The 12,759-nt window shown below is 33.4% G+C and overlaps 1 protein-coding gene across 3 annotated transcripts in view; it reads right to left on the reverse strand.

Moving 5' to 3' along the window:
* The window catches only part of DESI2 (desumoylating isopeptidase 2), an 80,394-nt gene that overhangs the window by 48,181 nt on the left and 19,454 nt on the right, over positions 1 to 12,759 (reverse strand). The window contains exon 1 of one of the 3 annotated variants that reach the window (XM_056816058.1): positions 3,374 to 3,395. The exons of the other annotated variants lie outside the window; for them this stretch is intronic. Within the exon in view, the coding sequence (XP_056672036.1) occupies positions 3,374 to 3,376 (3 nt within the window). The 5' untranslated portion in view covers positions 3,377 to 3,395. Of the gene's footprint in view, positions 1 to 3,373; positions 3,396 to 12,759 lie in introns of those variants that run through there. 3 annotated transcript variants of the gene reach the window in all.

Consider the following 12,759-nt stretch of genomic DNA (forward strand, 5'->3'; position numbering starts at 1 on the left):
GCCTGCTGTCAGGGAGTTCAAGCACCAGATCTGAGCACAATGCAGGACTGGGTTAAGTCTGGAGCAAGGCCTAAATATAATCAGGTTGTTAAGGGCGATCAGAGTAAAGGGGCATGTTTCTTATGAAGGTTTACCCAGTGTTCTTCTGTAATTAAATCAAGGGATGAGAGTAAATAAAAATGCATGTAATGGTAATAAGATTAATGAAGATATGGATGAATTGATTGAATCAAAGAAAGTGTAGTTAGTAGTAATAATTGTAGGGAAAAAGAAAATTGTAATATAAAATTAGTAGAAAATTCTAATGAATGTAAAATAAGGGAAAATAGTGAAAAATATAAACTGAATAATGATAATGAAATTATAAATGAGAACAATGATACCAAGATAGAGAGTATAAGGACCAAAGGGAGGAAAGAAAAAGCTGATGATGGAGGATGCAAAATCCTGGGAATATCATGTAGTTCAAGCAGATGTAAACTTGGATAGACAGGAAATGACTGAGCTTTGTTTTGATGTTACTGTCCTTGCACCAGTGTTAGAAACATTTCAGTCTCCAAACAGTACAGAACCATGTATCTCTGTCACTATAGGTGATCAGATTTATGATCTTTTGGTTGCTATTGGAGTCAGTAAATCAATTTTGCAAAGTCCTCCTAAGAATTGTAGAGCTGTTGGTAAAATGGAAGTAATAGGAGCTACTGGAAAACTAGAGAGAGTAGCAAAATTACAACCTAAAATGATTACTTTTATCTGTGGAGCATGCATTTCTTTGTATGCCAGACTGCTTCATGAATCTTCTAGGTAGGGATTTATTATGTAAATCATGGGCAACGATCCAATGTACTGATACTGGTGATATTTAATTACATATCTACCAGAAGAATCTCTGCAAACTTTTCCATTGCTGTTCTTAGATTTAGTCAGTACAGAGGATGACTTGAATTCAATCTATCCTATAACTGAGGATATCCCTGAAGGTCAAAGTCTTCCACAGATGTAAGTCTATTAAAATCAGCTACTCCTGTAAGGGTGAGGACTAAGGAAGGGCCAGTTGCTGGTGTACCTCAATATCCCTTAAGTAAAGAAGCAAGAGAGGGTATCAGACCAATCATTTAATCCCTAATCCAACAAGGGATCATAATACTTTGCTTCTCAGAATATAATACACTTATACTTCTAATCAGGAAGCCAAAGCTAGATCAAATTGGCAAAGTGGTATATAAGTTCCTACAAGATTTAAGAGTGGCAAATGATTATGTGGTAAAGATACATCCTATTGTACCAAGTCCTGCTGCTATAATTTCTTCCATTCCAAGTCAGGCAAGATATTTCACCATGGTAGATTTATGCTCAGCATTTTTCTCGATACCAATTCACGAGGATTCTCAAAAGATCTTTGCTTTTATATGGTAAAAAAACGAGAGGACTTGGATTCGTTTACCACAAAAGTTTATCTATTTGCTGAGCCAATTCTCACAAATTTTAAATAGAGATCTAAAATCCATGACATTGAAGGAAAGTGTCTCCAAATGCTAAAATATGTCAAGAGATAGCAAGATTCTCTTGATAGAATTATATAAGCATGGGCATAAAATCTCCAAGGCAAAATTATAGTGGGTTTTGCCTTGCATGCAATATCTTGGATTTGTGTTATTAGAGGGTTCCAGAAGTATCACACAGAAAAGAATAGCAGACATCCAGAAACCGAATGCTCCTAAGACCAAAAAACAACTCAGAGCTGTTTTTTGGAACAACTGGTTTCTGTAGGCAATGGATACCTGGGTATAGTGAATTAACAAAGTGTCTAACAGATTTAACCCAGAATATAGAACCAGAACGTCTGAAACTAAAACCTGAATATCTGCAAACCTCAAGTAAGCTTAAAAGAAGCCATTTTATCTGCCCCAGCTTTGGGCCATCCTGGACTATACAAAACCATTTCAACTTTTGTAAATGAAACTAAGGGTATTGCTTTTGGTATACTGACACAGATTTTAGGATAAAGTTATCATCCAATTGGATATTATAGTTGCCAGCTTGATCCAATAGCTGCTGATATAGTTCCTTGTCTAAGGGGTGTAGCAGCTGCAGCTGTGTTAGTCCAGAAGTCAGCAGATTTAGTTTTGGGATGTCCATTGACTGTGAATTGTTCACATCAAATAGAAGTACAAATGAGGAAATTTCGTACTCAAGCTTATTCATATCAACCAATATCTAAGTATGAAATTATACTTCCAGGTAGTGAGAACATCCATTTGAGAAGGTGTAGTGTATTAAATCCAGCTACACTTCTTCTTGATTTGCCAAAGAATGGTGAACCATTACATGGGTGTGTAGAAGTAGTAGATCTAGTGGATATGCCTAGGATGGATTTAGAAGACACTCCTATTGAAAATCCAGACCTGTTGTTATTCACTGATGGTTCTTCATATTTGTGTAATGGAATTAGATGTACAGGTGCTGAGGTTGTCACAGAATCTGAGACACTGTGGTATGGCTCATCACCTAATAACCTTAGTGCTCAAGAGGCAGAGTTGGTTGCTTTGAAGCAAGCATGCCTTCTAGCTGATGGTAAAAGTGCAAATATTTATAGACTGTCGTTATGCATTTTCTATATGTCATGCTACAGGACAGATGTAGAAACAACAAGGTTTTATTACTGCATTGGGAAAACCAATTGCTCATGTAGTGAGTTGTTGGATGCTATCCAAAAACCTAAACAGCTAGTGGTGATCCATTGTAGAAGTAATACTTATGGCAGAGATTCAGTCTCTAAAAGGAAATCACAGAGCTGATATAACTGCAAAATTTGCAGCCAGGAATGCTCCAATGTATGTAATGAATTTGTCAACTATTGAATCTGATTATCTAGAAAAAAGCTTATGTAGACTCAGAAATTCAGAAGTGGAAGGAGAAATTTGGAGCAAGGAAAGAACATGGAATATGGGTTGCAGACATTGGAAAACTGATGTTACCAAAAGACTTATATATCTATTTGTGTCAAGCCATCCACACAAAAGGTCATGTTGGTACTCAAGCTGTAGTTGACTCTGTAAAGAGACAATGGGTAGCTCCTGGAATAAGTACTGTAGCAAATAAGATCTGTACAAGCTGTTCTGTTTGCCAAAAATTCAACCAAGGGGCATTCAGACTGAAAGGTTTAGGTGGTAGACCTTTAGCATATTGTCCATTTGAGTCTTCAAATTGATTAAATTAGCATGCCAAAAGCTGGAAGATACAAATTTTGTCTGGTAATTGTGGACAGATTAATTAAGTGGCCTGAAGCATTTCCATCAAATACACATTCAGCTAGCTTTGTGGTAAAAGTGTTGATTAAGGAAATTATTCCTAGATTTGAAGTACTACTTACCATAGACTCTGAAAAGGGATCTCATTTCACCCAGGATATCCTGAAAAAGGTCCATGAGAATCTAGGAATAACACCTAAATATCATGTTCCTTATCATCCACAAAGTTCAGGTCAAGTAGAGTGTGTAAATAGGGAGCTCAAGACCATGGTGGGGAAGTTCTGTGCTGAAACTCCTCTAAAATGGTCAGATATTCTTCCCATAGTTGTTTTATCTACATATGAGACCAAGAACAAATTTACATGTATCATCCTATGAAATGCTCTTTGGACATTCTCCACTACAGGCAAAGATTTGTAAGACAGTCTATACATCTTTCTTAGGAGGAGATTGTCAACTTGCTTCTTAAGTGCTTTACAACAATGACTCAAAGAATTACATGATATGGGAGTATTGATCCAAGCTGGTCCATTGGATTATTCTCTCCATAATTTCAAATGAGGAGATATAGTATATGTTAAAATTTTTGCTAAAACATCAGCAACACAAGAGAGTTGGGTAAGTCCTTACACAACTATGTTAGTTTTGCCATCTTCAGTAAAAGTTTAGGGTAGAGATTCATGGTATTATTGTTCACATATCAAATTAGCACATGGTATTAATAATTAAAATGTACAAATCATTGAAGAAGAAATTGAAGAAGAATAAATTGTGGAAGCTGAGAATCATCAGGCAAATTGAGTCTGTAGTCAAAAAGATCAGTAAGGAGAGGACCATTCCAGTGGAAAAGGACATTTGGAAGAGGCAATGTAGACCAAAGAATTCAGGAACTTAATGGACATTGTTAATAGACTGGAAGGACTTATAAATATTGAGATAATGACTTTGAATGGAATTTATAATGAAGAGGATTACAGGATTAATGGACTAATGAATTAAGAAAATTGGGGTAATGTATTATAACACAAAATAACAATATATTCACAAACAACCATTCATAAATATATTTACTACCATGGAGTTGGAGAAGAATTCTTAAATTAAGATGAGATGAAAAGAGATGGAAAAATCTGAAGATATGGTAAGTAATGCAAGGGTAACAGAATATTAACATAATAATAACACTGACACAACACTAGCAAAACAACATAACATAGCAAAAATAACAACAAAAAAAACCCAAACCCATGAAACAAACACATACATAACATGGTTAGGTTATATTGATTCACTATTGGAATGAGTGAAACAATGTATAGCTAGGGTACTAACAATGTTATAATTAGTTACTAACAAAAAATAGGTACTTAGTTTAGTATAGAAATATAGTTGGACAGGAGAACTTTGAAAATAAAGATTTAGTTAGATAGAATTAAAGTAAATTAAATAAGGTAAGATACTGACTTACTTTACAACATACATTACATAACACAAATGACATATAACATCACATATCACACAAAATTGTGAATACATATGTAAATAGCGTGTATAATAGGACTGTAACCAATTGTATTATGGTGCACGTATACATAACATATATGTATCATATGTGTAGACACAAAGTGTATATATGTGTAGCATGTATATATTGCGTGTATAATGTGTATATATAGTTTACATACATAGATCACTTATGTTTATCTATTGTTACATATATTTTGCATAAGTGAGTTTAATGTTTTGGTTTAATTTCTTTGTAAAACTTATGAAATATGTTTATTGTAATTTTCAAAACAATTTTCTAAGTTTGCTGTTATGAATTCTAATAGTAGTAGAATGTTATGTATTAGTTGATAAAAGTAGTATTTATGAGTTTAATGTTTGCATGAAAATTGTGCTTATCTCTTGCTTTTGATGCTATTTGCTTGTGCTTTTGCATATGTTTGATCTGTGTTTGAAATTTGTACTTGTTCATTATTTAATTCCCTTTTTCCTTTCCTTGATAAAATCCCTAGAATAGGATAGTATTAGATAGGTTAAGATAGTTGAGTGTAGGTTGTTTGTTATTTTGGGTAGATATTTTAGTTTAGGTAATATGTAAGTAAGTTAGTGCACAAATGCCAAAATAGTGTTTTCAACACGATTTAGGCTTTGTGCAAAGGGGGGACTGTAGCAAGGTAAAAGTAGGAAGAGAATGATTGACAGGTCTTGAGACATAGAATCTTTGCTGAGCTGGTTGAGTCAGAGTTCCAAGGAGCAGTTTGCAACTGACACTCTGGAGATGGAAGAAGGAGAAAGGTGTGTAGCTGAGACATCCTGATAATCCATCCATCAAGCAACTGACCTTTGAGGATCAACTGGCTGTGGGTGAGAGGAAATCTCCAGCCTTCTGGTAGACAGTTACTGGAGAACAGACCTCTACTTTGCTGAGACCATCTGAGAACACAACTTTGGATTCCTGATATCTGATCAACCATTGACTCTTGTGTGTGTGTGAAATTCTGGGTTTGCTGGAGAATTTAGTCTTGATAGTCTTTAGTTAGATAGTTAGTCAGAGTAAGCTTAACTAGATAAGTAAATATAGTGGGTAAAAGTCAGATGCAAAAAACCCTTTTCCCCTATTCCATTCCCCCAAACTTTCCCTTACCTGTTAATAAATTCAATTTTATTTATATGTGATTCTTCCCTTATGTATACCCTTCTTTTCCCCCTTTCCTAAAAATCATAACAACAGTTTATGATTTGGGGTTTTGGCTTTAAAAGACTGTTCTGTTAGAAAAACGAATAATATGGAAATAGGTATCTAGTGAAAAATTAAATGTTGAGTCAAGGATTAAAAATGTGCAAATCATATGATGAAAATAAAAATGCTTGTCATTTGAAAAAAAATTTTAAAGTATATATTAAAAATTGTAAAAGCAATTTTCACTGAAATACATAAGGTCATTTAAGATATGGATAGAATGTGAATATATAATTCAAGGAAGTAAAGGAAGGTTTAAGAGGAAAATAGTGAAGGAAATAAGAGGTATGACAGGGTTTCTTGAGGAGTGTGACATTTATATAGGTATGTAAATACATAGGGATAGAGAAATTAAAGAAGAAAAGTCTAAGATGTTGAAGAAAGGTTTGAGGAATTTGTTTGAAGTATAATGGGATGAGAAATTCCAAGGTAAATAGAGAAGGCTATAGAATATGAGCAGCTATAAAACTTAGATTTTATTTATCCTTTATTAGGAAAATTATGGTAACAAAGAACTAACCATTTAAAATTTTTGTCCTTACATTAGCCAAAATTTGTAAGCCTTATGTAGTGATTAAAATTATTAGGTTGTATAAAATTGAGCACTAAATTCTTGAAATTATTATTTGAGTATTCTGGTGATATTCTTTTATTCAAGTATATTTAGAGATATTTTAGTAAGGCAATGAAGATAAGTCAAATTTCTCCATCTGGCATTGAAACAAGGTGTTATGTTAATTACCTCAGTTTACCAACTTGTTAGCCTAATACAAATGTGAAAGTTTATGGCATTATTGTTATAGATTGGGTTAGACTTAATGTGACCCTATCCATTAAGTCATACTGCATAACTCTTTCAGGCCGTTACAGGTGAAGTTAGATAAGTAGCTGGTAGTCAGAACCACCTTAAAGATCATTTGTGAGGAATTTTTGCTTAACTTCAGGGCCCTGTCCCATAATGTATTTCAAACACTATGAGAATATTGGTTATTATGGTCTTTAGGTTTTTAAAATTGTTTTATTATATTGGGTTAACTATAAATTATTACATTTACTCACTGGATAGAGAACCAGGTCTAGAGACAGAAAGTCCTGCATTCAAATGTGACCTCAGACACTGCCTAGCTGTGTGACCCTGGGAAAGTCATTTAACTTAATTACCTAGGCTTCACTACTCTTCTGTTTTGCAACCAACTGACACTTGGTAACAATTTTAAGACAGAAGGTAAGGATTTTTAAAAAGAAAATTATTTTTTTTTCCTGTGAAACAAAAGACTTCAGGTAGGCCACAATCTGTTAGTATGAGATGAAATTCCTTAGACAGTTTCCTGTGGAAAGCTGCCTTCTGGACAATGGCTTATACTATTCAGTCCACTGTACTTTAAGCTAACCTAATAATACAGGTGTAAATCCAAAATGACAATACTATGTATGTATTTTCTAGTACTGTTAATGTAAAATAAATGTTTGTTATAAAATCAGTAGAGGTGAGTAAAATATAAAACCAGTGTTTAAATGTTAAGAAAATGGCTATTTTTGATAAGTATATTTTGTTTCATTGGGATGATGACTTCTTAAAGCATGCTTTCATAATTTAAATGATGTTTCAGAGTTTCTGATAAAATGGGTTAAAGCTGGGTTAGAAGGTAAAAAGAACTACTTAGCCTACCTAAGGTAGGGAAGCTTGAAGGAGAATTTAAAAGTGTTTAAAATTAAAAGAGTCTGCTTCTCCTTTTCCAACTGTGGGAAGGCAGCTGAGAAATGCAGATGAAAGAAACTAAAAATTAGTGGGGAGAAAAAGGGTTGTTTCTTTCTCCTTTTTTTTTAATTTAATTTTTTATCTTTTCCCCATGGTTACATGATTCTTGCTATCTCCTTCCCCTCTTCCCTCCCTCCTCTCAGAGTTGACAAGCAATTCCACTGGGTTATATATATATATATATATATATAATATAATATTTATATTTATATTATATATATAATATAAATATAAATAAAATCACTGAGAACCTATTTTCATTATGTCTGTAATAGAGTAATGAAATACTGTGGTTTTATTAATAATGAAATATGCTATCATTGGGTTATAATTTTGTTAAATCTGGACTCAGTATGAATGAAGATAATGATAATAAATTTATTTGGCATGAAAAAAAATCAAGTTTAGAAAATACAGACATAGAAAAGCCTGTGTTAAAATCCAATCTGAGTAATTTAGTATGTGGTTTTATCTCTGTCCAAACCATAATATGGAAATATTAGCACCTAAAATATTTAATATTCTGCTTTGTGTATGGCAAGCACTATACAAATTTGTTAACTATTCTTAGTTATTATTTTTTCTTTAATGGGATATAATTATTTCTTATTAGATAACTCTATACAGGGTTTTAGATGTGATTAAAAATACAAAAGCAATAAGCTGAAGCAATCTGTGTACTGTAGTTTGAAAAATTGTTAATACATTTCAAATTCACATTATTATTTATGATAAACTGAAATTTGGTAAACTATCACAAAGATATGCTGTTAGAAAAGCATTTTGTCTTTAATCTAGACATTGTTAGATCATGAAATAAATTTTTAAGAAAAGATGAATACAAAAATCTATATGTACATTTGGAAAATTGAGATGTTATTTTACCAGCCCTATTGATCATGTATTATGATTTTCTAAAGTATTGTTGCTCTGGAGTTTAATTTTAATTCTAGTTTCAAATCTAATTCTGAAGCATTAGTTTCATTCTGAATTTTCTTGGTTATCCCTTATGAAAAAGATAAAAGAATCTGCTATGGTTACTGTATATAATATTAATTGGAATACATTATAACCCATGAAATATATTAAGATAATATAATAGGATATAATAACATGATATTATTTGGCAATATAATGTGTAATATTACACAATTATTGATAACATTAAAACTTCTCAAATATTTAACTGGTGATACTTTAAAGGAGGAAATTGAAGAGATCTATTTAAATCTACTTGTTTGCTTGTAAGTCATAACAGCAAGTGAAATTCATATCTTCCTTTCTATTGTAATTACTCCTTGATTAAAGGATTAAAATATCAGAGGAATTAAATTATCAGATTAAAATATCAGAGGAAAAATTAGGAATTTGTTTTTTTGAATAACTGAATTTGAAAATTTGAAAAAATTCACTACCTATGTTAAATTCAATAATTTAATCAGTTTCTTGATTTATAGTGACAAGATTTTATACAAGGATGACTTTAGCCTTTAGGAGAGGATGTGAGTAAGATTTTAAGGCTGGGTAAACTTTATCATTACAACACCAGGTGAGAAATAATTTAGCTCAGAGCTGTACCTAGTGAAACTATTACTTGAGGTAAAATCTTATTGCACTGTAATTCATAATATTCTAAATCTGATTCCAGGTATGGTCATCAGGAAGTGCTACTAAGTCAATGATTCATAGTGCCTCTAGCCCAAGGAGAGTGATTCAGGGAACTGTAGGTAGAGTTCTGGCTCAAGGGAGAAGCTGGGGGAGAGATTTTGGCATGGACTTCGGTAGGTCTCTAATGCCTTGACTTCTCTAAATATGCCACTTTTCTATTGAATGAAAAATTTCCCACCTGGCTGATGGAATTTTTGTCAATGCAAATAGCTATCTCTAGGACTCTTGCTTGGAACTAACATAAAGATAGGGGCTCATTTCCCCCTTACTCCAGCCATGTCCCTCTTTTTCTTTGTATATCAACTCTATAACCAGGGCAAGTAATCAGTGGAAAAATAAGAATACAATATTAAATCTTTATCAAAAAGATTAAGGCTGAAACACACCTAAAGTTTCTAGTTTATAAAATCTAACCTATTCAACCAGAAATAGGCCCTAGAGACAGGAGGTCCTAGGTTCAAATCCGACCTAAGACACTTCCCAGCTGTGTGACCCTGGGCAAGTCACTTAACCTCCATTGCCTAGCCCTTACCACTCTTCTGCCTAAGAGCCAATACACAATATTGATTCCAAGACAGAAGGTAAGGGTTTTAAAAAAATACTCCTAGTACATGAACATTTGGCCTTGCATCAGCCTACTATATATTCGTGTATAAAAAGGTCCTTCAAATATCTCAGAATGATATAGGGACAATTTGAAAATAATGTGGGAACATGTAAAACCACAATATAATGAATTTGTTTAGTAAGGATAAATCATAAATATTCTGTCCTATGTTAAAAGGATTTGTTTAATTACTTATTTTTAATAGTTTATAGTTTTTCTACTGTTACCTTTAAGACACATTTTATTCTACTTTAGTAAGATTTGTTATACTAACACATATGTGTAGGATATATTCTGAAATGCAAGCAAATTACACAACACTCTGGAGAAGACTAAAGAACAATTATCAATATGGATATAATATCTAGTTTACTTGAGCATGGCTAGTAACATGGTTAGTAACTATAGGTAACTTATCTGATATAATGTGGAACAATTTGTGTAGTATTTTATACACATTCCAAGCCAAATCTGTTATTACAATATGAATATAGACAACACCTTTTGGGTAAATTTATCTAAGTGACCATCAAACCTAGGCAAAGAAGTGACCAAGTGCTGTTATCTATGGTTCACATATAGGATAAGATACTTAGCATTTATCTCATCTTCCTGAGGAGGGATTGAGAAATTAAAAGTGAACAGAGTAAATAAATAACTGGAATGAAAGTCTTCTTGAGAAAATTCAAATGATTATATCAAATATAATTGTTTCTAATGGGATACAAAGGCATTGAGCATATTTTAGTACTAAGCTGTAAAAACATACATATGAAATGTTTTTTTAACCAGAAAAGCTGATTCTAAAGGTTAGATACTCAGATTCTTTTAAACTTTCCTTTCAGTTTGTTATTGGCAGCTTCCAAAGTAAACATCTGATTTAGACAGAAGTGAAAACAAAAGATACATAGACAATTCAAATTCACTAGTGCAGTATAAGATCAGAACCATAAGGTTTGAGTTAGCTTTTACTATTATTACAAAGCGATTGGCAAAGCAAAATTTTAGTGACTACTATTTCTCAACAAAACTTAAAGATACTACTAGTGACTTGGAACAGAAAAAGGAGATCTACCAGAGAAACTGTCTGAAGGCCAACACCATTGCAGAAGGCCTAATAAGAGGAGGATATCAAGATGATGTCTCCAGAAATCAGAAAGTTGCATCATGAGACTGAGTCCTTGTATATAATGGACTGAACAGTAGGGGTTTGGCCATCTATCTCTTTCATGTCTTTCCCATGCATTGTTATTTTGTTTGTTTGTAAGATCCACATGCCAGAGGGGAGCTCCCCCTAATGGCTTGATCACTTAAAAAAAACCTTTTTTCCTTCCATCTTAAAATGAATAGTGTATTGGTTCCAAGGCAGAAGAGAGGTAAGGGCTAGGCAACTGGCATTAAGTGAGTTGTCTAGGTTCACTCAGCTAGGAAAGGTCTGAGTTTGAACCCAGGACTTCCTGTCTCTAGTCCTGGCTCTCAATCCACAGAGCCACCCTAGCCACCAATCAATCACTTTTTAACATCATGTTAAGAAACACCCAAGCATCATAAAACCTCCATGGAATGTACAGTAACTTTGGGACCTTATGTATCCTACAGAGTTAATTCTGATATTTATAGATATAATAATATCTAGAATGATTCATTGGGATAGGGGGTAGAGGGTGGGGAATGGGAGAGTTCTCCCAAAGAATCAAAGAGGGTATATTGAAAGGATTTGTTTTCGATATGTTGAATTTTTTTGAATTAGAGGCTCAAATCATTTTCATGACCTCTATATTTATTCTCTTGTTCTAGGAACATCAAGGAATCTCTCTACCATCAATCAGCTTAGGCCAAATGCACTTGCATGTAGCTGAATTGGGTCCTTCAATTTTTCATTAAGAAACTTTATAGCAGATGAATTTTTACCAGGCAGAACTCAATTTCTCCCTTCTCCCCCTAGCAGTTGGGGGACCCAAGATAAGTATGTAATAACAGGTAGTAACCTGGGGATGGGAAGGGGTTGAACATTTTGATGGACTACCTTCTCATTAGCAATTCACTAATTAGTGATATCTTGTGACGTCCAAGGTAGAGTTTGAATGAGTTCACAAATTGTATTTAGGGATCTGAGCTTGAGGGTGTCTGACAAGTGGGAGGATCACTGACCATTAATTTACTGGTGTTGCTAAATCTAATTATTAAATTAATTTTCTACCTGGAAGGCAGATTCTCAGAATTTTTAATTGTCATGTAATAAATTCCTTTATGTTGGATAACCTGTTTCTTTATGCCTCTTCCTTGGCTATCCTCTTATACAGTGCTAGGTTCTAGCAGAGACCAAAGACCTATTTGTTTGGAATGGGCTCTTCTCAGAGGAGCGTCTATTCTCTACTTGATAAAATAATAAAATGCATTTTTTTAAAACCCTAGAAAATCAAGGGAAATATCAGGAAAAAAGCCAGGAATGAAGAGAAAATAAGGGAAGCATTTATTAAGGACCTACTGTGTGCCAGGCTCTATGTTAAGCGCTTTCTAGATATCTCATGATTTTCACAACTTTGATGATAGGTGCTATTATGATCCCCATTTTACAGTTTATGAAACGGAGGCAGACAAGTTAAGTGACTTGGCTAGGGTCACACAGCCATTGCATATCTAAGGTTAGATTTTATTTAAGATATTCCTGACCCTAAGTTCTAACTCTAGTGCTCTATCTGCTCTATCACCTAACTGCCTCAAATTC

The sequence above is a fragment of the Monodelphis domestica genome, chromosome 2, assembly GCF_027887165.1.
Source record: "Monodelphis domestica isolate mMonDom1 chromosome 2, mMonDom1.pri, whole genome shotgun sequence".
In the NCBI taxonomy this organism is placed as follows: Eukaryota; Metazoa; Chordata; class Mammalia; order Didelphimorphia; family Didelphidae; genus Monodelphis; species Monodelphis domestica.